The sequence below is a fragment of the Mustela lutreola genome, chromosome X, assembly GCF_030435805.1.
Source record: "Mustela lutreola isolate mMusLut2 chromosome X, mMusLut2.pri, whole genome shotgun sequence".
Taxonomy (NCBI): Eukaryota; Metazoa; Chordata; class Mammalia; order Carnivora; family Mustelidae; genus Mustela; species Mustela lutreola.
The window spans coordinates 13663609-13689517 of record NC_081308.1 but is presented as its reverse complement, the minus strand read 5'-3'; the positions used below and the strand labels follow the sequence as shown (position 1 = coordinate 13689517).

General features: G+C 40.8%; 1 protein-coding gene and 1 pseudogene across 2 annotated transcripts in view; one reads left to right on the top strand and one right to left on the bottom strand.

Annotated features, from left to right (window-relative positions):
• Positions 1-25909, bottom strand: part of NHS (NHS actin remodeling regulator) — a 335827-nt gene that overhangs the window by 13956 nt on the left and 295962 nt on the right. For both annotated transcript variants that reach the window (XM_059158464.1, XM_059158465.1), the window contains exons 4-5: positions 2966-3028; positions 774-966 (exon numbers count right to left, since the gene is read on the bottom strand). In XM_059158464.1, coding sequence (XP_059014447.1) covers positions 774-966; positions 2966-3028 — 256 coding nt within the window. The remainder of the gene's footprint in view (positions 1-773; positions 967-2965; positions 3029-25909) is intronic.
• On the top strand, positions 8720-15333 carry LOC131821360 (calcineurin B homologous protein 1-like; annotated as a pseudogene).

Here is a 25909-nt window from a genome sequence, read left to right as displayed (position 1 = left end):
GAGCTGTTTAAAGAAAGCTCAATGGATAGATTATTTTCTGTGTATCTTTGAAAGTGAGAATATTTCACAACATTATTTCACTTGCAGCTAAGATTAGTAGATCGTTTCCTGGCATCTACGGTCACTACAGATAAACTTTTCAAGAAAAGTCTAGACAGGCTTGCGTTCAACCTAGGCTAACATTTAAACCCTCAGTACACAAGAAGAGGAAGGCAGAGAGGAATGTAAGCCAGGCTGGCTAGATTAGAATCGAATTCAGCTTTCATCTTTGAATCTGCATATTTTTAGGTCAGAAATTGCCAAAATCAATGCGGAAATCTAAACGATCTTTGAAACAAGCCTACCTTCATCCAAAGAAGCCTGAAAACAGATTTTATAGTTGGTCTACAGGATCATTACTTGGCAGTTTGAGAGACCTGGGGTTTGCTGTTTTCTTTTTTGCTGTGCCATGCATCATTATCATGTGACTAATCACTGCCGCTTTCTCCATTATTTCAGTCGGCTATGACCAAAGAGCTATTTGGTGACTTTTTTCAAAAAGAAACTGTCCATCATTTACATAACAAGCAGCCTAGCAGAACATATGCAAATGGATGTTCAAAACCTGACAAAAGCATATTGAACATCTTCTGGGTTGTATTTTGATGAAAAAGGTATTGCTTGTTTACAAAGCGGTATTCTTAACTGGCCCGCCCAGCAGCGCAGGTTTTGAACATATTTAAAACACAGAATATTGTGACCCGACTGCCCGTAAGAAAAGAACAGAACGGTACCAGTGACATTGATGGGAATAATGCAAGAAGAAATCACTTGGGCGTCTTGTTTCATCTTTTCCTCTGGTGTTGGGAGAGGCAGTGCTTTGCTCCAGTTGGTCTGCTTGTCCAGTGTCGAGGGGATATTGTGTACTGGGTTTTTTGGCCTCTGCCCTAACATGACATCTGTATCTTCATCCTCCGGGGGATGGGACTGCAAATGAAGTACATTCAGACTTAGCCAGCATGGTTTATATGTAAGCAACATATCAAGGAATTTCACAGTTGAGTTCAGAACAGTGAGGTCAGAAATAAGCTTTTAGGTCAAAGGAAGAATTCCTAGAAATAGTTAGTGAGCACCACTAATTGAAAGTTACAATTTCAATAGTCAAGCGACACAAAAGAAAAAATGGACTTAAGGAGCATGCTTTTCAGGTTAAATGGAATTAAGAGGAGAGACAGGGTAGCCATAGGTTCCCCCTGCTTGAAAGTGAAGGAAAATCTTAGTTTCTAACCCAGGGACAGGTAGATTCTGGATATCTATCTCCCTGTATATTCCTAATGAAAGGCTTGAGAGCCCTACATGACTGGAATCAAAGGGAGCAGATGATTTAGATGCCTATGAAAGGTTCAGAAAATGTGCCAGAAAACCTAGAGTCAGGAAACATTCCAGAGCATATCACCCGAAGGACAAGCCTATCTACTCTGAGAGCCTGGATGAAATCACAAGGAGTTAATTTTACTGTAGAACTGTGGCATTTGTGAATAACATTTCAAAAATGCAGTTTCATCAACACTGTGTGCACACGGAAAAGCAGCCCATCTCCCCCGCTTACTATAGTGGAAAACACAAAAGCAGTTAATGGGGGAAAAGATCCAAGAGGCTTTCTTTTTCAAATTCGGAAGAGTAAAGGATCTTAGTTTCTTTCAGTTTTTGCAGTGGGAAGCTTTTCTTCTAGCTGTGGAGTTAGAGGCCTTGACTTTGGTATGACATTTGAAACTTCTCCATCCCAGCCCTTGATAGATATTAGTATTGTCTACTTTTTATTTCAGGGCTGGGCTCCTAACCCAGGTTATTAAAAAGGCTCCACTCCGATTTTGATTTCGGGGTTGGGCTTCTAAACCAGATTATTAAAAGACCCAGTTTTCACCACTGACCCTAGTTTTCTTTCTTTCCATAATTTGGAGGAAAGTGACTGTTTGTATAAAATAAATATTTTCCCTTCTTATTCCAATTAAGTTTTGATAATATTCTGTCCTAAAATCATGAAAAAAAATTTCTCATCCTCACATTTGGAAGCATCATGTCCTCCTGCTGACTCGGGATTCACATATTGTCAAACTGTTCTCAGGTCCTCATAAAGAGAAGATTCTAGAGCCATTTGTTTAAGTTAACCCCCCAGCATTTGCTTACCTTGTCAGAGGTATCTGCAAAGCCCCCCAACATACCCAACAGGATATGACTCCCCCCACCTTGAGAAAAATGTGTTCGGCATGAACATTTTAGTAAAACATAGCAACCTTCTTTTCTCTTCAGCTTTTGTGCAGATTCCCAGCGAAGCGAATAGCTCAAATAAAGTTGGAGCACAAAAGACTTTGTTTCCTAGGTAACTTCCAAAAAGAAAAAAAAAAGTTTGGTGCATTCGAAAAGAGAGACAGAAAAAGAGGGAGAAAGAGCTAGAGCTGGAGAGAAACCCCCACCACCAGAGGCCACATTTTGTAGGCGATTCCTTCCTTGAATAACAATGGACTGGGGAACAAAGACAGAATAGTGACCTGACTATAGGCTCTGACCAGCAGCCAAAAGCGTGTTTTATTTAATGGTGACAGGGACAACTGGCTGCCAGAGAATCCTTTTGTCCTGTTCTCTTTTTTGATTTGAGAAGCTGAATCTTTACAGTTCTGATAAATACAGGGCAAACTGGAAATTTCTCTCCTTCGAAGTCTAAGGTCCAGGAGTGGCATTAGGTGATGCTTGTCTTGAACAGAGCCTTCGTTGTAATTTAGAGGGGGAAGGTAAGTGAGAAAGAAAGTCAATGACAGGGCTGTCTAAATCACATTTTATTTAATTTAAGTTAGGAAAATATCACTCTTGAAGTGGACTTAAAAGAATACCTGTTAGTTAGAAAGAACAGTTTGCCATAGTTAAAAGAGAGAAGAAAGTCTGGAGAGAATGGGATAGGGCTATGATGTAATGTTCTCAGAACCAGTACCTTTCTACTCCATGGGGTCATGTGGCAACACTCAGTGGGGGAGGGCGAACGGGTGCTGTTAAACTATGAACATGAAATGCAAAAAAAGCAAAAATTAAAAACATGCACACAACACACAGTATACCCTGGTTAAGTCAAATCTGAGATAGTAATGAATGAGTATACCAGGATGACTCCCTCCCTCCCTTCCCTCCATATATGTCCTGATTTCAAGGACAGATTAAGAGCACAGACTTTGGAGCTATACTGTCTGACTTCAAATCCTGGTTCTACCATTTATTCACTGTGTGACCAGGGACAATTAATGATTCAGCCTTTCTAAGGTCGGTTTCCTCATCTGTAAGATAGGGAAATAATAGCATCTATCTGCCCTCCAGGGCTGTTTTGAGGATTAAATGAGCAGTAAGTTGACAGAATTGACTGTGAAAAATGGTGGCACTTAATAAGGTCTGTACGTCTGTCAGCTGCTACCCGTGCTACTGCTACTATCATTATTACATAACCTTACCGTGTAGCTGTGCAGTATCTGTGACATCGACTTTGCAAATGGTAACTTTCTTTTAGAGCCCAGTCCCATTTGTTAATTTGGAAAAGACAATTCTTTTCTTTCCTCAGAGTGAGTTTATTTTCCGGTGAACTACTTGGAAGAAAATTCCCTGTGTGCACTTTCTTCATCCAGGCTGCTTAAAATCTGCCTCTTCCCCATATTCACAGACTGTATTTGAAGACAGGGTCAGGTTTAAGGGCATGTGACAGGGTCCCGCACTCAGAAGGACACCATGCTTTTTTGAGTAAGGGGCCCTGCGTCTTCATCTTACTGGGCCCCACAAATCATGTAGCCAGTCGTGTTTGGAGAATAATCAGGTAACTAGAATCCCCTTTTCAGGATCTACTGAGTAGGACATTGAAACTCTCTTAAACTCTAAACCATGTCAGCTTTAGATTCAGTTAGGCCTCTATTACAGCACTTTCCCTATAGCATTGCTTTAACGTAACCTGAATTCTTCCTGGATGTGTCTTTTTCTTCTATTAGGTTATAAATTCTTAGGGGTTAGAAGCCACATTTGATTTTCTTTTCAGTCTTCCATGATGCCAGCAAAGTGGCTCCTCCTTGTAGGAACTCAAAAAATTATTGGTACCCTTGAATGATATGAGCCTTGTGTGTTTTAATAGTGATGAGAAACTCCAAAAGAGTAAGGTTTGTGGTCAAGATCTCAGGAGGAAGCAGACACCATAGAATCCAAGGGCACTGATAATTTTAGTGCAAGTAGGTGAAAAAAATAGAGGAAACCACAGCCGCGTTTGGTTCCATCAGAGGCTCAGTATTCCAGTTCTGATTTTTCTTAAGCCTATGGCAGACCTCTGTTTTGGAGGTGGAGCACTCCAGGTCTGATTCTCTTCTGAGTTTCTAAATTTTAAGTGACAGGGTTGCTCATTAATTTTTAAGCAAAGCAAATGCCATCTCCTCAGGCCCAGTTAACTTTGATCTGGATGTTACTTAAGACAAAGGATTTCATAGGGTCTGTGGCTCCCTCACTGAAAATGATCATTTTGACAGATGTGCTGTATGTGGCCTGAGTTCAGACGTTACCCCGCTTCTCTCCTAGCCTCCATCATAGATAGTGATGTGTAGGTCTCAAGTAAGACCCCAGGGTATGCCAAGTAGAGAGCAAAATCATGGAAGCAGGAGAAAGGGAGCCTGAAAACAAAGCCTGTATGGCGAAGGAACCCGTTTCCAAGAAACCAAAGGCTCTGGTGTCTCATGAAAGAATTTAAAGAATTACACAGCAGAAAACTGCAGGGAATAAAACATATTAATGATATTAATATATTAATTCTGGTAGTTTGTCTTTAACCTTCTAAGTCAGCTCTCCTACTGAGTGTTTTTTCCAGGAGTGACGGATGAGGAGTGGTTTTTAGTTTTCATCAGTTTGAGAACCCGCCCTGCCCCCAGCATGCCATTAAATAAGTATGAGGTAACATTTGGAAATGACTAAGGACTCCAAGTCCAGAGAGAGACTTTTCTGTTTTGGTCAACCATCGTTAGGTCAGGGTCTCTGCAGGTTACACTCCACTGAAGATTCCTTCTCAACTGATCCGCCTCTCTGCTGTTTTGATAGGAGCTCAAGCCTCCAGCTTGTTAGGCCTGAAAGTAGGTGCTCTGGAGCTTGTGTGTGGAAGGACTTTGTTCTTTGGTTCTGATTATTTCTGATTCGACTTTTATATGGTGATATAATCAGGTCATAGGATTTTTTTTTCTAAAACTACCTAAGAAATAAAATGAAACTGAAAGAGCACTGTTGCCTCTGGGCATCTCTGTCCAGCCCAGCATGCCGGTCCTTAACCCTTGTGCACGGATAAGGTGAGGAAAAGCTGCATGCTGGCCAGACTTGTATGAATTAAATTATCCTTTAAGGACTCTATTTAAATGAATCCTTCTGCTTATTCTTAGTAAGACCTACAAGGGCAGAAACCATTTTTTGTTCATAACTGTATTCCTACTGCCTTGGTAATGCTTAAGTAAAATCTGTTGCACTGCTAGCTAGCACCCCCATGTGCCTGGCCCAAGCAAACAAAAATCCTCTCAAAAGAAATAATATCAGATTACCTCTACATACAATTTTGCATTACCACATCCAACACAAAGTCAAAGATAACAAGGTAAGGAGGAGACAAGACAGCATGAGCAAGGAGCATCCAAAACGGTAGGCAGAACAGAAGCAGAGCCATAGGGTGTCCTGTTTTTGGAATTACCACCCCATGCAGGAGTAGCAGTGAACAACCTTGGCTTCCCTGGAATATGTGGGAAGCCTCTTAGACCACTCATTGATTCATTCAAGAACATTTCTTGAAGGTCAAAGATAGCACTCGGGGAACCAAAGTGTCACATGAAAAATGATCTCTCTCTCATCACTATACAGTTCTTTTGACTTTTGTTTTTTTTTTTAATTTTTTTATTAGCATATAATATATTATTTGCTTCAGGGGTACAGGTCTGTGAGTCGTGAGGCTTACACATTTCACAACACTCACCATAGCACATACCCTCCCCAGTGTCCATCACCAACCACCCTCTCCCTGCCCCCCTTCTTTTGACTTTTCTGTACTTTCAGATTTTTTCATAATGTTGGACAAAAACACACACATAAAAGTGTCTCTTTATTTTTCCAGGCTCCCATTCTGGCCCTCTTACCCCTGATTTTAAGAGGCCTTAGACTCCGAGATGAGAACATTTTAGAATCAGCCACTACTGGTCTTGCCCATCCTGTCACTGACAAAATATGCCTCTTTGATGCTTTCACCCCATTTCTGTCCCTGCTGGCCCATAATTTACACTCTCAGATCCTTTCCCTACCTGCCCATGAAACTGCTTCAATGAAAGTTAGAGCTACATACTTAGGGTCAATGCTCAGAACAAGAATAATAGACACTATTCATTTCTTCAGTTTTGTGGCTGTGAACAAGCATTTCTCCAAACATCTCAAGATTTTCCCCAACCTTTCTCTTACTGCCAAAAGAAAAATATAATCCCTCCGCATTTTACTTTCTTTGGGGTTTTATTTTATATGCTGATGGGAGCTTATTTTGCCTCTAGACTCTCCAAAAGACATCTGTTAAAATGTTGTGGGTATTTCAGCAGAAAATGTTTTGAAAATTTGGCTTTAGTGTGTGATCTGATAACACATGGCATTTATAGCAGCTGACTTTCAGAGCTGATTCATTACTATCATGCTGTCTTAAACATGAGAAATATTCACTAGAGAATGGATGCTGTGGTATGCTTGAATATAGGAATAAAACCTTAGAGCGAAGATGCCCATTACAAGCCACATGGGTTCCTAGTCAGGGGATCTGGGACCTTACTTTCATTTCACCCTGGGGCCCATTTGTCCTTAGACCAGGTCCCTGCAATTCTGCACAAGGTTACAGCCTATCTAGGAGACGGAGGGGACCTTGTCTGCCTCAGATTTTTCTTACTGGAGTGTGTGAATGTGTTGCACATAAACAGAAAGTGCCTCGATCTTTCTGGAAGGCTTAAAGGAAGCTGGTGATACCTTCTTCACTCAGCACTCTTCCTGCTGCAGTTACATAGCACTTTCTTTCCATGACACTGTCCCAGAGCCTCCTATTGGCTGGCATTGTGCTCTTCCAAACATGCTTAATAACATCGTTTCTGACTCATTCTGTGCTTCTCCCTTTTCTCTCTCCTCAACTCCAACATGTACCAAAGTGAATAGCTGTGGGAAAACAGAATGAAGTAAGTAAAAGTTTAGGGTCTTCCTGTGTCTCTCTCTCCTAAGCCTTTCTTCCCTTTCCTGGTGTTGCCTTTTCTACCACTCCCCCAGGAAAGCCAGGGCCTTCATGCTTTCCCCAGAGGGCCTGAACGCAGCACCCCCTCGTGCCCAAACCCTTCCCACTGCACCCCCAGCCAGCTGTGAGGCTTGACAGAAGCCCACAGATGCATTCACGTTAATGTGCTGAGAACTCCTAGTGAGAAGCCCAAAGGAACACATCTCTGAGGCAGAATTGTGGATAGTGGTTATAGGGCGGGAGGGAGATATTCAGGAACAAGTGCCAACTGAGTTCTTCTTTTAACCACTTTATATATTACTGTCTATTTAAAACACCAAAATGCAGAAATATTCAGAACTGGGAAAAGTGGCCTTATCATTGATAAGTCTGTTTTTCCAAATCATACCTTTATTTCTCTTCCCTGCCAGATATTGCCACCACCACTTCCTCAATTCTCCTGAGAAGCACTTGGCTAAAGGAAATATACAAAAGGCCAATAAGCATATGCAAAATCCCTCAACATCATTTCTCATTGGGAGAATTCAAATGAAAACCCCAGTCACATACTGCTGTGTACTGGAGGGGCTAAACTTAAAAAGGTCAATAATAACAAGTGCTGGTGCAGAGGAAGAGCAACTAGAACTCTCATAAATTGATGGGGTGCATGTAAAATGGTCTAGCGACTTCAGAGACTGGCATTATCTAACAAACCTAAGCAGATGTTTGCCCTCTAATTCCCTCTCAGGTATATGGAGGTAAGAAGAATGAGTATGTCCACAAAAAGCCTTGCACAAAAATATTCATAGCAACTTAACTTGTAAAAGACCCCCCCCCAAGTCCTCACAACTAGAGAATGGATAAACAAATTGGGGACTACCATATTCATATAACGCAGTATTACCCAGTCATAAAAAAGAACACGGTATTGATACATGCAACATTGACCTCAAAAAAGTATGTGGAGTGAAAGAAGCCAAACACAAAAGAATATGTGCTCATTCACTCAAAAGTGAATCCCACCCTCTTGATGGTCTGATAATGTCTTGGGTATGAGATTGGCCCCTAGTGAGCAGAACTTGAATGCAGTGGCAATGGCGCAGTTTCCACTGTGAGAGAGTCTTTGTGAAAGACAGCATGTAGCCGCCAAGAATCTCTCTCTCCGTTTGATCTCAGCTGGAACCAAAGGAAAATTCTTTGGGTGATGGAATGCAAAATGATTTTATGTATTTTAAAGTTCAGGAACACTTTGTTTAATGGTGTTCTATTAATGAAGTGATTTAAATGTGCTGAGCAGAACAGAATTCTACTTTGAAGCCTGTGTGGACAGCAGTCCCCATGTGAATGGAAAAGAGGGCTCCAGGGAGACCAGGAGGGAGACCACTTCCTGCTGCTGCTCAGTCATTTATTCACAGGAATTGCTCTGGACTGTCAAGGAGAACACAAAACAAGGCCCACTGGACCATGATCAGTGTGATGTTGATGCCAGTGAGTGTCTTATTCATCCCCTGTGGCCAGCTTTGCCAATTAGTGGGGTCACTGCCAAGGGCCATTCAGTATCAGTCCTCAAAGGTCGCTAGCACCAAATAAAAGACATGAGTGGGAAAAAGGCAGGCCAGGCTTTGAAGTGGAGGGAAGAAGGAAGCTTTGAACTGCTGCAGATGGCACAAATACCCTCCCCCAAATCACAGGAGCAGGCAGCGTGAGTCCCACAATGGCCCATCGGTGCGGGGAGAGTTCCTCCCTTGCCCACCTGCCTTGCCCTCAGCTGGAGGCTCCAAGGTGTGCAGTAATTGAAGACATGTACCTTTGGCCTCACTCCAAGGGACACTTTTCCCTTGTAACTCACGCCAGTTGTGGCAAGAGCTCAGTAGGGTCCTACTTAACCTTACCACAGCAAAGTTTTCAAAAAATAAGAAAAGATAAAACCTTCCTATGCACAAGCCATGCATGTTCCACCTTTATTTTTTACATTTCCCCCCCCCTTTTTAATTGACTCCTTTTTTAGTATAGCTCTATGAGTGTTATCACACGCCTAGACTCATGTAACCCTGCCACTATTAGGATTCAGAACATTTCCATTACCTCAAAAAGGTCCCCTGTGTTATCCCTTTAGAGTCATACCCGCCCCCCCGCCCTTAGCCCCTGGCAACCAAGAACCTGTTGTCCATCACTACGGTTTTGTCTTTTTGAAAGTGTCATATAAATGGAATCATACCTTTTGATACTGGCTTCTTTCACTTAGCATAATGCCTCTGAGATCCATCCAAGTTGTTGTGTGTGTCAGTAATTCATTCTGTCTTATTGTGAGTGCTAGTCCATTGTCTGCTTGTACTTAGAGCAGCGGAATGTCTCAGGTGTGCAAGAAAACGTGAACCTGAGCATATTCTGGAATGATGTGTACAAAGCAGTAATTTTATTCACTGTTCCACAGCCAGGCCCATGTTTTCAAAAGAAAGAATTCCAAAACTAAACTCTGCAGTAAGGAGTTTTCTTTATTTCTCACAGTATTTGATATTAACGGGGCTTGTGGGCTAAGGCTGTCATTAGCTATTGTGCTGCCTGTTTGGCTGTCGTCTGTCAGCTGCACATCTATTCTTCCGCACTCTGCCGGGACTCTGAAAGTAACATTTCTCTCTCACCAGCTGCTCCCTGTTCGGTTCTGTCCTAGGTGTGTCAGCTCCTTTCTGCACTGACTGTCTCTGTTGCCTCTGTTTCCCGTTTGCTATGTCCGTTTTGCAGTACCTTCCCGGTACTGAGTTCTGTCTGTTAAAATAACTGCTGTGGATCAGTCTGTGTTCCTGGCTGGACCCTGACTGCTGAAGTGTGTGGTACCAGGCGTTCACCCCTGGCTTGCTTGTGTCTAAGGCATCTAAAGTACTTGCTACCTATGCTTCCTCACTTCCCGAGGAAAACAGGAACCGGTGTGATGGTCCGGGGGATGTCAAGGTCATAATGATGCCTGCATCTTATGGCGGGGAACAGGAGAACTGATGGCGTCTCAAAAGCAAACTGCTTCTGGTGATTCTCGAAAATGGGTATAGAGGGGGAGAAGTATCTGCCAGGGTCAGTAGCTGTATAGTTGCATGTCGTAGGTGCTGTGCTGACTTGTCCCAAGGATAGTCCCATATCAGAACAGCAGCTACGAGTAAAGTCACAAGTTACTTAAGAGCCAGTCTGTGAGAGCTGACAGCTGAGTTAAATGGAGCATGTGGCAGGCCTCACCACTCCTGTAGTCTTACATTTGAAACTAATGTCAGGCTCTTCCAACCCTACTATACCAAGAAGAAACCTCTAGAAATTGAGGAAGTTAACCCTATACACACATGGCGTGGTATCTTCATAAAGCACTGGTCTTTCTGACCATGTTATTTCTGTGCTCAGAACTCTTCTAATTTCCCGTGTCTGTGTAACAGATTCAGACGTTTTAGTCTAACATTCAAGGTCCTTCAAGATCCGGTCTACTGGAGCACTGCAGCCAAACCAAAATGTTTGAATTTAGGTATATGCACTTCATTTTTTCCTGCCTGTGTAAGCTTGCTCTCTCCCAGTTTACACATGGAAATTCTACCCCATCCTTCAAGACCTTTTCAGATGCTCCCTTTACCATGAAGTTTAATCCTAACATCCAGTCCTATTCTAACACCACATACCAGTTAGGTGCTAAAACCTTATACTTAATAACATACAATTTTCTCTACTATCCCATGTACTCTATATGGCAGAAATTATGTCTCTCATTTTTGTGTCAGTTAATTTTCTTCAAAATGAATAAATAAGAGGCCACAGTGGGAGAGGGGGCATTCCAAGTGGAGATATTGTTTTGAGAGTGCAGGATATTTTCTCAAGAAGCACATGTAGTTTGGTTAGGCTGAGGTCTAGGTCTGTGCAACGGATTTGTGGGCAGTCCATCTGGAAAGGTATGTTAGGACCAGATCATATAGAGGCTGGAGAGTTGGGCTAAGGATTTGAACTCACTTCTTTAGGCAGAATGAAGGAATTGAAGGTTTCAGGATTAGGGGAGAATTTTTATGTCAAAGATTCTCATACCTATGTTAGAATTTTTGGTAATTGATTTAAAGGAGCAAACTGGATGAGATAAAGGAAAGCACTCAGACTGAAGCAAGAGAGACTTAATTGGATGGATAGAACCATTTTGAGATGGGCCATAAAGCAACAGAATATTTCTGAGAGAGCTTGCAAAACTATGAAGATATTTTAGAAAACCAAAACACCACCTGTCTGGGACACTGTGGTCTGTGTAATTCTTTTACAACAAAGGAAAGGCTCGGTCAGCATTTCTCAGTCTCGGTTTTGTAAACCAATAGAATTATCAGAAATCTCCAGTGAGGACTCATGGAGAAAGAAGGAGGGGAGAGGCTGGATGAGAGGAGACAGAACCGGGGATGGGAGAGAGAGTGAGGCAGTGAGAAGGTCTTTATCCCAGGGCAGGTCAAATACAGCTGAAATGCCCCTCCTGCCAACTCTAGTCTTTAAGCCCTCTCTTGGCTCAGAACTCCACCGCTAGTCTTGTCATTCTTCTGTAAGACAGTTTCGTTGTTCTCAGAAGCTGCTTTCCCATAAGACCCATTTTTTTCTTGATAGAAAATGGAAGCGTGAACGTGGTCATTGTTTATAGCTCTAGACTAAGACCAAGGCGGTCTGGGTCTTCGTTTGAGTGATTGCCTTCACTTACTTCCCAGGAAGGCCGTCGGAGTGTCCCGTCTTTCAGATGCACCTCCTCGGTAAGAAGAAAAGTATGATTTGACAGACTTTTACTTTAAAATCCCTGGATGCATAGTGTGATAAGTTAGAAAACTACTATCAGGCTATGAAATGACAAAGAATACCTGATATTCTTCCCAGGCTAATTTTATGAAGCCTGACACAGAGGATAACTGTTAACACCATATGGTGGAATGAATTAACTGTCAGTCCTGAAGGTCAGGATTTAGGCTTCGGTGTTCCTCGGGAACCTGATCAACCTTTGCCACAGCGCTGCATCTCATGTCAAGCTTCGCCATCCACTGCCACAGACACTGTTAGATATTCTGGCCCCAGACCACTGACAAAAGCTGGAGAGGGACGCTTGGTGAAATGGCTGGCGCATCTTACCACATTTGAGGAAGGATGATTTCCGTGCCTTTCCATCTAAACCTCAGAATCTAAGCAGGGACTTAGACTCCAAGGGTCCCCATGGACCTGACTGCAAGCTGAAAGCAGCAACAGGAGATGTTTCAGCTCAAGTGCTGACTCTGATCAGTAGTGGCTCTCTGGACCGTGTGGGAAAGGTTGGCTGTGATCCAACAGGAATGCCTGCCTTAGACTTGCACAGGGGAAGAGCAGGTAAATGTCTTGAGTATTTGCGGCCCATACCAACGTAACTTACTGATGAGAACAGATGAGCTGGACAGCCCATTCAGCAGAGGGCGAGGGTGAGCTGCACCCCCTGTGCAGTCCGTCGTAGCAGCTCACCCTCAGATGGGAATCTGTGCCATGAGGGGGTCCTAGGGGTTAAAGTGTCACATACCATAGCAATTTCTGATTATCTTAGATTAGATTCTCTGTGGTCTTCTGAATTTTGCTATTTAAAGAAAAGAAATTATGAACTAAGCTTGTCCTGGTTGAACTTACTTTCTCCAGAAGCCATATATCTATCATAGGCACTGGAGTACAAGTCCCAACTCAGGAACTGTGGAATATTTATGGCTGTGTGTGTGTGTGTGTGTGTGTGTTTTAACTTTGTATTTTGAAATAACTGAATATTTACACAGAAGTTGCAAAAGTATAGAGAAGATTCCCATATACTCTGTCCAGCTTTTCCTAATGTCAACATTTTATATAACCGCAGTATATTTATTGAAAGCAGAAAATTAACATTGATAAATATTATTTACCAATTTATTAGCTTTATTTGGCATTTACCAGTTTTCCCACTAATGTTCTTCTTCTGGTCCAGGATCCAATCCAGGATCCCACATTGCACTTAGTTGTCAAATCTCCTTAGTGTCCTTCAGTTTGTGGTAATTCCTCAATCATTGCTTTAATGACCTTGACACTTTTGGAGAGTGCTGGCTGATTATTTTCTAGAATGTTCCTTAATTAAGAATGTCTGACATTTTTCTAATGGTTAGATTGAGGTCAAATATTTTTGTCAAGAATCCCACGAAAGTGTCATCTCATTGCATTGTTTCAGGAGGTTCATATACAGCTGTGCCCTATTGCTGCTGATGTTAATTTTGATCACTTGGCTAAGATGGTGGCTGTCAGCTTCTGCAGCTAAAATTACTATTTTCTGTTTGTAATCAACAAGTATCTTGTGGGGAGAAACTCTGAGACGATGCACACATCCTATTTCTCAACATAATTTCACCCAACTAATTTTAGCATTCATCAATGATTATTGCCCATAAAAATTATTACTATCATATTTGGCTAATGGTGATTTTTAAAATTTGTATCAATACTTCTACACTTATTCATTAGAATTTTTCTGTAAGGAAGAACTACCCCCCCATACATGTATTTATTTATCCCAATTTCCTTATAGCAGTATAGACTCAGATCTTTATTTTCTGAGTTATAATCCATTACTATCTTTATTTTATTGCTCAAAGTGTCCCAGATTTAGCTATTGAGAGCTCATTCAGGTTGGCTTCTGTGCCCTTTCGACATGCTTCCTATTATTTTTTGAGCACTTTCTTGCTTTTGAGCATCTTAAGATATTCTAGGCCTATCTTACATTTCCCCTGGCCCAGTCCTTGAATAAATTTCTCCAAGGATCCCTGGTTTATCTTTTTAGGGAATGGCATTTAGAAAGATGTAAGCAGGGCGCCTGGGTGGCTCAGTCAGTTAAGTGCCTGCCCTTGGCTCAGGTCGTGATCCCAGGGTCCCAGGATTGAACTCTGCATCAGGTTCCCTGCTCAGCAGGGAGTCTGCTTCTCCCTCTCCTTCTGCCTGCCATTCTTCCTGTTTGTGCTCTCTCGCTCTCTGTCAAATAAATACATAAAATCTTAAAAAAGAAAGAAAGAAAGAAGATGTGGGCAGTAGATGTATTCAGGGTTACCAAAGTATCATTGTTTCTAAGGCCCTCTCAGATGACAGAGCTAAGAAATATGTTCGGATACTCATACATGCACATAGACACATGTTTATTTTATGCCTATCCATCTGCAGATACATGTGTATATCTGTGTGTTTGAGAAAACATGTATGAATTTATACTGATATTTTAGATGTAATCCAATACCAAAGGATTCGTTCTAGACTTTCCCCATTCCTCATTTGTAACTCCTCTCTCTAGCGGTAACAAACTCATTGTCATTATGTACAACATATTTGCTCAGTCCTATCCTGCACATAAAGTAGTTTTGGAATTTTTAGTTCATTCTCTTGTGAAGAATAAGTTTTCCAGCGAGAGTACAATATTTGTCTACAGATCCTTTTGTCTTTAGCTTTACACTTGTTGCTTCAGGTACAGCTGCTCCTAGGGGAGTTTGGGGTTGGAGCCTCAGGCCTCCAGGTTACTGTGGAATAAAGAACTCGAGGAGATCAAGGAGAGCAGCCTTTCCCACAGTCAGATCACCCGCCTCTACAGCCAGTTCACCGGCCCGGACAAAGGCGAGAAAGGGGCCCTCAGCTGGGAAGATTTCCCGTTGATGCCAGAACTTGTCATCAGCCCACGGGGAGATGGCTCATGAGTGCCTTCTTTCCAGAGGGAAGAGACCAGGTAAACTTCCGCTGATTCATAAAAACTGGCTCATTTCCAATCCACTTAATATAGTGCTAAGAGCAAAGATGAGAGTGGACCAGAACCACTCAACTCTGAAGCAACGAACTATACTTTGCTTTTCGGCTATATGATTTGGATAAAGATGACAGGATCTCCCACAATGAGCTGTCCAGAGGCTGTGCATGAAGGCTGGAGCGAATTTCCCAGAGCAGCAACTGAGCAGCATCACAGGGCCATCCAGGAGGCTGATCAGGATGGGGATGGTGCCGTATTGTTTGCAAAGTTAGTTCGGGTTTTGGAGAAAGTGGGCATAGAACAGAAAGTTAGCATCCAGTTTCTTGACTAAGAAGTTCCTCGCTCTCTAGTATTTACAAACTGGGACACTTTAGAGTCCTCCTCCCAGCCCCACCTCCACCCCATCAGCCCCTCTCGGCCGAGACGCCACTGTTGCAGGACAGCCCCACGTGTGCTCCGCTAACACAAAGCTGCCTCTGGGGCAAACAGGACGTGACAGAATGGCACATCCAGCCTATTTCTCTTCAGTATCCATTCCGCTGTTCCCCATTTGCAGAGACCATCTCCCCCAGTTATGCTGCTGAATGCTGTCTGTCCATCCTGTCTGAGAAAGGGAGGGATGGAGGGAACGACTCTCGCCAACCGGCCAAGCTAGCTCTCCCTGGGTGTAGACTGCAGCCATGCTGCCTTCCCTCAGCTCGGTTTCAGCATCCTCCTGCGAACTCTCCCATATGTCCTTTGCTTCTCTGTCACCCGGCATACCACTCACTTGATCTTTCAGTCTTCCTGCTTTTTATTATGCCTGAGTTTCCTCTTTTTTTTTTTTTTACCTGGCACCCCAAGCTGTGCCTGTTAAATACATATCTAACTTGGCAAGGTTGTTCTATGGTCTGGTAGTTTTTATCTACTTTTGCTCATAAATAAGCCTCTGGGATGTTATATACCCAGAATTTCTGTCAGAGAATATGACCATCTCTTGGTCTCCTGCAGTCTGCTCTGTCACCAAAGGACTGCTGGATGGAGATGTTCATCTTAAAAGGTGAAAGGTGTCAAGCCACACTTCTCGGTGGTTTTCCCAGGTCCCTCAACGTCTGGCATCTGATTCTCCACACACAGAGTACCCATATGGCTACTCTTCCTCTTCAGAAAATAGCCACACGCCTGCAGGTTTACTCAGCTTGAGGCACGGTCAACCACCAGAGTGGCTTCTCTGACAGTATGCTTGGGGGGCCTTCTCATGGGTTTCTGAACAAGGAGCTAGGGCACCCTAAACGCCTCCTGTATTCCCATCTCTGCCGCATGGTTTATGCCTAATTTATCTGTCCAAGAGATTTAAATATTGTCCTCAGGACCCTGAAGGTTTTTGCAGTTGCCAAATGATTACGCTACGAGGTCCAAAGCATTGACTGTATTGTCCCTTGAGCTGCCTGGTTACATTGACTACGTATCTCCTTGTGTAGATTACTGTTAACTTCTTGGAAACATGGGATCTGGCATTGGTAGCACAATATGATGTGGCATTATAGACCTTTCTGCAAGCCAGAGCAGCTTATTTGCCCAAGTCAGCTTAAAGACCTCATTGAATCACGCAGTCGCCATCCTCATGTCCAAATCTGTTCATTCATTTATCTGCCCATGGCTCACTTCCCCTGACTCATCACTTGCTTGCTTGCTTCCTTGCTTTGGAAGGAAGATGTGCACACAATTCCTTACGAAGGGAATGGCTGAAGAATATCACTGCAAAGGAAAGGGAGAGGAATGAGGAACAGAGGAGCAGTCAGGTGGGATGGCTGAGGTATAAATGAATGAGAAATTCTACAGAAGTATCATTCTGGCTTTGTGATCAAGTGATGTAATACAGGAATCGTACAAAAGGGAAGAATTGTCTGGTACTTATCTATTCAGTACCTCAGAGGCTCTTTGACTTGAATATTTTAAGTTCCTAAGTTTATGGCTTTTCCCTCTTTTGGTATTTGAATATGGTTTGAATTCATGGTTGTGCCTTCTTATTCTATTTAAAATTATATTCATCAATCCATCAGTAAATATTGTTGGTTAAAATGAAACAAAACGAAAGCACTTCTTTCCGGAGTTCCTTAGGTTTGCCTATTTCCTTTCCCACCTTCTTCTGTGTGATTATGATATTCATTTGAGATATAGTTGGGTTTATTTGTTGCTGTTTGCTTTCCATTTGGGGTTCTCCTCACATTCTGATTCATATTATTTATTTATTTATTGGGGGGGGCTAGTATGTAAAACATTACCTGGGTTCTAAGAGTTAGACCTACCCCAAAAATATACTCAGAGAAGTGTCACTCCCTTGACTCTACTACCTCCTTCCCATTCCCCATTCTTGCTAGTCTGTTCCCACTTACCGCCTGTTGGTAAATCAATCTCATTACTTTCCAATTTGTCTTTCTTGTATGGTTTTGCAGTAATGCTTGTTTTGAAAAAACAGGTTTGTGCCACCATGATTGATATATCTTAGAAAACAGTTGGAGTTTCATGTGTATTTCGTGTTTGTTTATGGACAGTTTCATGCATGAGAAATTCTAGGTGAACCCAGAAAGTATACCCAGCTGACCTGAGCTGGGTAAGAATACGTAAAATGCACATACTATAGACATCTCTGAGTCCCCCTGGTTCACCAGTGTCTTAGAAGCCACGCCCATCCATACCTGGGACTACAGCCTTCTTCTACCCCTTCGCACCAGCCGTCCTGCTCGCCATTCCACAAGCAAACTTCAAGGCTTTTTCTAGGTTAAGTGACATGTTTATTGCAGTACACTTCTTAACTACTTAATGTTGTAAAATTGTGTTGCTGCTTTTTTAAAAATTAGGTTCCTATCTCTGTGTGTGTGTGTGTGTCTGAGGTTTACTGAGTGTTGTACCCCATGTTCCCCCATAAACCTTCTGGTTTTTCTTGTGGAATTTTGCATAATGTGGAGATTTTTAGGTATGAATATATTGTGTTATAGCAAAATTGACTCTTTTTTTTAAAGACTATTTCTTTCACACAAATAAATGGATACCTGTATATTTTCTTCCGTATCCTTTTTTCTAACATGAAGGGTAGCGTACAATAGATACTCTTTGGGGCTTTACCTCTTTTTTTAAAAAAAACATTTAACTTCATGTTTACATTTTTTATTTGAGTATAGTCGATGCAATGTTATATTACTTCAGGTGTACAACATAGTGACTTGACAAGTCTATACATTATGCTGTGTTCACCACAAGTGTAGCTACCATCATATCATCATATTGCTCTTATGGTATCATTGACTGTGTTCCTTAGGATGTCCCTTTTATTCCTATGACTTACTCATTCCATTACTGGGAGCCTCTGTCTTCCTCTCCTCGTCACCCATTTTGCCCAACCCCCCCCCCCAACAACCCTCCCCTCTGGCGACCTTCATTTTGTTCTCTGTATTTATAGGTCTGATTCTGCTTTTTGTTAATTCATTTATTTGAGGGTTTTTTTTAGGTTCCACTTATGAGTGGAATCATATGGTATGTGTCTTAGTCTTATTTCACTTAGCATAATATCCTGTAGGTCCATCATATTGTCTCAAGTGGCATGATGCCATCTTTTTTGTGGCTGTGTAATATTCCATATAGATGGATCTTGTTTATTTTTCTACTATGCATGCTGTTTTTAAAAATTTTTTTTAAATTTAATTTTAAATTTATTTTAATTCCAGTATAGTTAACATACAATGTTATATTAGTTTCAGGTGTACAATATAGTGATTCAACAATTCCATAATGACTCAGTGCTACTCATCATGCCAAGTGCACTCTTTCATCCCTTTACCACTTTCACCCCTGGTCACCTCCCTTCTGAGAACCGTCAGCTTGCTCTCTATAGTTAAGGGTCTATTTTTTGGTTTTTCTCTTTTTCCTTTGTTCATTTGTTTTGTTTCTTAAATTCTGCATATGAGTGATATCATATGGTATTTGTTTTTCTCTGACTGATTTACTTGACATTATACCCTCTAGATCTATCCATGTTGTTGCAAATGGCAAGATGTCGTTCTTTTTTTATGGCTGAGTAATGTATATCTACTACCTCTTCTTTATTCATTTGTCTATTGATGGACGATTGGCTGCTCCCGTAATTTGGCTATTGTACATAATGCTGCCGTAAACAAAGGGGTACATATATTTTTCGAATTAGTATTTTTGTATTCTTTGGGTAAATACCCAGTAGTGGAATTACTGGATTATATGGTAATTCTAATTTAATTTTTAGAGGAACTTCTGTAGTGTTTTTCACAGTGACAGCACCAGTTTGCATTCCCAACAGTGCACGAGGGTTCCTTTTTCTCCACATCCTCGCCAACACTTGTCATTTCTTGTCTTTTATTTTAAGCCTCTCTGACAGGTATAAGGTAATTGTGGTTTTTTATTTCCATTTTCCTGATGATTAGTGATATTGCATATCTTTTCCTGTGTTGGCCATCAATATGTCTGCTTTGCAGAAATGTTCATGTCTGCTGCTCATTTTTAATTGTTTATTTTTTGTTTTTGAGTTATGTAAGTTCTTTATATATTTTGGATACTAGCCCTTTACTGGATATGTCATTTACAAATATCTTGAGTAGGTTCTTTTAGTTTTGTTGATTGTTTCCTTTGCTGTGCAGAAGCTTTTTATTTTGAGGTAGTCCCAATAGTTTATTTTTCCTTTGTTTCCCTTGCCTCAGGAGACAAATCTAGAAAAATGTTCCTACAACTGGTGTCAGAGAAATTACTGCCTGTCCTCTCTTCTACGATATTTATGGTTTCAGGTCTCATATTTAGGTCCTTAATCCCTTTGAGTTTATTTTTGTGTATGGTTTAAGAAAATGGTCCAGTTTCATTCTTTTACATGTAGCTGTCCAGTTTCCCAGCACTATTTGTTGAAGAGACTTTTTCCCATTGCATAATCTTGCCTCTTTCTTTGAAGATTAATCGACTGTATAATTGTGGGTTTATTTCTGGGCTCTCTGTTCTGTTCTGTTGATCTGTGTGTCTCTTTTTTTGCCAGTACCATGCCATTTTGATTCCTATAGTTTTATCATATATCTTGAAATCTGCGATTGTGATACCTCCAGTTCTGTTCTTTTTCAGGATTGCTTTTGACTATTCAGAGTCCTCTACAGTTCCCTACAAATTTTAGGATTGTTTGTTCTAGTTTTGTGAAAAAATGATTTTGGTAGATTGATAGGGATTTGTATTAAATCTGTAGATTGCTTTGGGTAGTACAGATGTTTTAACAATGTGTGTTCTTCCAGTCCATAGGGATGGAATATCTTTTCATTTGTGTCATCATTAATGTCTTTTATTAATGCTTTATAGTTTCCAGAGCACAGCTCTTTCAACTCCTTAGTTGAGCTTATTCCTGGGGATTTTATTATTTTTGGTGCAATTGTAAATGAGACTGTTTTCTTAATTTCTCTTTCTGCTACTTCATTATCAGTGTATAGAAATGCAGTGGATTTCTGTATATTGATTTTCTATCTAAAACCTTACCGAATTCACTCATCAGTTCTAGTAGTTTTTTGGTGGAGTCTTTCACGTTTTCCATATATAGTATCTTGTCATCTGTAAAGAGTGCATGTTTTACTTCTTCCTTACCAATTTGGATGCCTTTTATTTTTGTGGTCTGATAGCTGTGGCTAGGACTATATTGAGTAACAGAGGAATAGCTCTGTTTTTCCCATTGCATATGATGCTAGCTGTGGGTTTTTCATATATGGCCTTTATTATGTTGAAGTATGTTCCCTCTAGACCAACTTTGTTAAGGTTTTTTTTTTTTTTTTTTTTTATCATGGATAGATGTTGTAGTTTGTTGGATGCTTTCTATGCATCTGTTGAAATGATCATAAGGTTTTTTCCCTTTCTCTTGTTGATGAGATAATATTATATTGATTGATTTATAAATAGTGATCCATTCATGCATCCTAGAATAAATCCCACTTAATGATGCTGAATGATTTTTTAATGTATTGTTGGATTCCATTTCTTAATATTTTGCTAAGTATTTTTGCATCTATGTTAATCAGAGATAGTGGCCTATAGTTCTCTTTTTATGTAGTGTCTTTATCTGGTTTTGGTATCAGAGTAATACTGGCCTCACAGAATAAATTTGGAAGCTTTCCTTTTATCCTCTATTTTTTGGAATAGTTTGAGAAGAATAGGTACTAACTCTTCTTTAAATGTTTGGTAGAATTCACCTGTGAAGCCATCTGATGCTGGACTTTGGTTTGTTAGGAATTTTTTGATTACACACTCAATTTTATGGCTGGTAATCAGTCTGTTCAATTTTCTATTTCTTCCCGATTTAGTTTTGGAAGGTTATATGCTTCTAGGAGTTTATCAATTTCTTTTAGGTTGTCCAATTTGTTGGTGTATACTTTTTCATAATACTCTCTTTTAGTCCTTTGTATTTCTGTGGTGTTATTGTTTCTCCCTTATTTATTTCTGATTTTGTTTATTTGAGCCCACCCACTTTTTTTTATGAGAATGGCTATATCAATTTTGTTGATCTTTTCAAAGAACCAGCTCCTGGTTACAATTATTATTATTATTTTTAGTTTCTGTTTTGTTTATTTCCATTCTAATGTTTTTGTTTGTTCTTTTTCTAGGTCCTTTAGATGTAAAGTTAGGTTGTTAATTTGAGATTTTTTTGCTTCTTTCTGTAGGCCTGTATTACTATACACTTCCCTTTTAGAACAGGTTTTTCGGCATCCCAAAGATTTTGTACTGTTGTGTTTTCATTTTCATTTGTCTTCATGTATTTTTTGATTTCCTCTTTGACTTTTAGTTTGACCCAGTCATTGGTTAGTACCCTATTATTTAACCTTTATGTATTTCTGTCCTTTGCAGATTTTTTCTTGTAGTTGGTTTCTAGTTTCATAGCATTGTGGTCAGGAAAGATGCATGGTATGACTTCAGTCTCTCTGAATTTGTTGACACTTGTTATGTGGCCTAACATGTTATCTATTCTGGAGAAGGTTCCATGTATACTTAAAAGAATGTGTATTCTACTGTTTTAGGATGGAATGTTCTGAATATATCTGCTAGATCCATTTGGCCCAAGGTGTCATTCAAAGCCACTATTTTCTTGTTCATTTTGTTTGGATGACCTATCCATTTTTGTAAGTGTGGTGTTAAAGTCCCTTACTATTATTGTATTACTATCAATTATTTCCTTTATGTTTGTTATTAGCTGCTTTATGTATTTGGGTGCTCCCATGTTGGGTGCCTAAATATTTATACTATCTTCTTGTTGGATTGTTCCCTTTATGATTTATAGTGTCCTTCTTTGTCTCTTGTTACAGTCTTTGTTTTAAAGTCTGTTTTGTCCGATATTAGTATTGCTACCCTGGCTTTCTTTTCACTTCCATCTGTATGATAAATGCTTTTCCATCACTTCACTTTCAATCTACATATGGTTTTAGGTCTGGAAATGAGTCTCTTGTAGGCAGCATATAGATGGTCTTGCTTTTTTATCCATTCCGTCGCCCTATATCTTTTGATAGAAGCATTTAGTCCATTCACATTCAAAGTAATTATTGACAGGTGTGTGCTTATTGCAATTTTGTTACTTTGTTTTATGGTTGTTTTTGTAGTTCTTCTCTGCTCCTTTCAAGCTGTCTTCACGCATGGTTTGTTGGCTTTCTTTAGTAATATTCTTGGATTCCTTTGTCTTTATTTTTTACCTATTACTGGATTTTTGTTTGTGATTACCATTAGGTTTGTATATAACATCTTCTGCATATAGCACTGTATATTGAGTTGATAATCACCTAGGTTTGAACCCATTCTTTACTTTATTGGCCACCTCATTTTGGGTAAATGGTGTCATACTTTATGTCTTTTTATTTTGTGAGTCCCTTGACTGATTTTTATAGATACACTTATTTTTACTACTTTTGTGATTCCTACTTATTTTACTCTTAGGGTCTTTTGTTTCCACTCTAGAGTCCCCTTTGACATTTCTTATAGTGCTGGTTTAGTGGTCATGGTTTCCTTTAATTTTGGTCTCTTTGGGAAACTCTCTCTCTCCTTTTAGTCTGAATGATAGCCTTGTTGGACAGAATATTTTTGGCTGCAGGGTTTTTTTCTTTCAGCACTTTGAATCTACCATGTTACTCCCTACTGGCCTACAAAGCTTCTGCTGAAAAATCAGCTGGCAGCCTTTTGGGGTTTCCCTTGAATGTAACTGTTTTCTTTTCTCTTGCTGCTTTTAAAATTCTCTTTTTGTCACTACTTTTTGCCATTTTAATTACTGTCTTGGTAATTGGGTTGATTTTGTTGCAGGCTCTCTGTGCCTCCTGGATCTGGATTTCTGTTTTCCTCCCTAGATTTGAGAAGTTTTCAGCTATTATTTCTTCAATAAATTTTCTCCCCCTTTTCTCTCTTCTCCTTCTGGGACCCCTCTAATGTTAATATTACTAGGCTTGATGGTGTCACTGAGTTCCCTTAATCTATTTTCATGTTTTATTCTTTTTTTCTCTACTGTTCTGCTTGATTGCTTTCCATTACTCATCCTCCAGGTCACTGATCTGTTCTTCTGCTTTCTCTAGTCTACCATTTATTCTATGTAGTGTGTTTTAAATTTCAGTTATTAAGTTCATCATCTATGGTTGGTTCTTTTTTATGTTTTCTATCTCTTTTTTGAGGGTCTCACTGAGGTTCTCCACTCCTTTCTCAAGTCCAGTGAGAATCTTTATGACAATTAGTTTAAAATACTCTATCAGACATATTACTTATCTCTGTTTCATTTTGCCTCTTGCTTCACTTTTGCCCTTTTCTTTCATTCAGGACATATTCCTGGGTCTTCTCATTTTGTCTAACTCTCTCTGTTTCTTTCTCCATGTTAGGAAAATCAGCCATGTGTCCTCCTCTTGGAAGTAGTGGCCTTATGAGTAAGAGGTCCTGTAGTGCTCTGCAGCACAACATTCCCTGTTCACCAGAACCTGGTACTTCAGGGGTGTCTCCTATATGTGTTGCATGTGTCCTACTGTTGTGGCTGTGCTGAATTTGCCTTCAGTCCATTTGTCTCTAATGACTCTCTTTGCCTGTTATAGGCAGGGTTTGGTTACTATGTTGTTAGTGGGCCAGTCTGGGGCCACCTTGTAAGTGGGCCAGTCTTGGGCTTAAGTTGAGTTAGATCAGGCTTTTCCCCAGAGCTATGGTAGCATCAAACTGCAGGGCACTTTCCCTGTGTTATGCCCTGAGAAGCTTTCATTCGTGGGTGGGGCCTGCAGTCAGACATCATGTCTGCCCCCAGCCCATTGCTGGGGCTGCAGTCATATTGGTATGTGCAGTTATTTTCCCCAGGAGTCACTTTGGAGTCGTCCTGTCTCCTGTCGGGGCTACTTGCACACAGCCAGGCTTTGGCATGCTTTGGGTGGGCTCCAGCCAAGGGCATATTGGAAGGGGTATGTCTGTAGGGAGAGCGGAGGGGCCAGGTGTGCGAGCCAACCTGCTGTGGGTGGCGAGCGGCAGGTGCCCAGGAGAACTCCTGTGAAATCCTGATGGATTGGAGGGGACAGATCTGCCGAAGAGCATGGGAGCTGGACACAAGCTGTTAACAAGCTAAGTGGAGAGTGTTGCGCTCTGGTGGTTCCACCAGGTGTCTGTTATCTAGGCTGGGGGGCACGGGAGGGAAAGGGCACCTACCAGGACTTTTGTTCTTGGAAAAGTTTCCCAAAGTTCCCTGCCCCTGCAGCACATGCTTTGACATTAGTAAATAAATCTTTCAGTATATCTCGGGAAGTTTTCAAACTATTGCTTCTATGCTTTATCTCAGTGGGACTGTTTGTTAAATGCTGTCTCTTTAAAGGTGGGGACTCAGTTCCCTGTGACCTTCCCAGCTCCTGGAGAACTGAGCCTGCTGGTTTTTAAAATTCCAGGTGTTAAGCCCTACTGATTACGAAAACTTGCAAAGCCAGGCACCTCTGGCCTTCAAAGCCAAATGTTACGGGGATTTATGTTTGCAGTGCAGTCCCCATGCCTGAGGTGCCTCTCCCTTCATTGTGCTGGTGGTGTCCCTCCCTCCTGTGGGCAGTCCTGCTAGTTTGTCTGGCTCCCCACTGCATCTCAGTCCTTCTGATCCTCTTTGATGTGGCCTCTTCTCTACATTTAGCTGCGAGAGAGTGTCGTCAGTCTTCTAGTTGTTCTGGTTTATTTACACTGATGTGGGTATTTCCTAGTGGTGTCTGTGGGACAGATGAGCCGGATCCTCTTCTCCTATTCCACTATCTTTCCTGGAAATCTACATGGGTCTTTTTACATCTATTCTGCCCACCGTACATCTTTTGACTGCAGCATTTAAGCCATTTATATTTAAAGTAATTATTGATAGGTATGTACTTACTGCCATTTTAAAATTTGTTTTCTGGTTGTTCTTGCAGTTCTTTGTTGCTCCTTCTCTTGTTCTCTTTCTTTGTATTTGATGAGGTTCTATAGTGTTGTGTTTGGCTTTCTTTTTATTTTTTGTGTATCTGTCATAGGTTTTGTGTTTGTGGTTCTCATGAGGTTTGGTCATTTAAGTTCAAATACAGTCTAAAATAAAAGGGAAAAAAACCCCTTGATTTTCTTTTACCCTTCTCTTTCCTTTTTACTCCCTCTCCACACTTAATGCATGTTTTCATATTTTACATTTTTCTATTCATAATTTTTTATGTCTAATTATAGCTATTTCTTTTCCACTTAAAGAAGTCCCTTTAACATTTCTAGTGAGACTCATTTAGTGGTGATAAACTCCTTTATCTTTCATTTGTTTGGGAGACTTTAACTCGCCTTCAACTCTGAATGATAACCTTGCCAGTAAAGTATTCTTGGTTGCAGGTTTTTTCCTTTCAAGCACTTTAAATATATCATGCCCTCCCTTTCGGCCTGCAAAGTACTGCTGA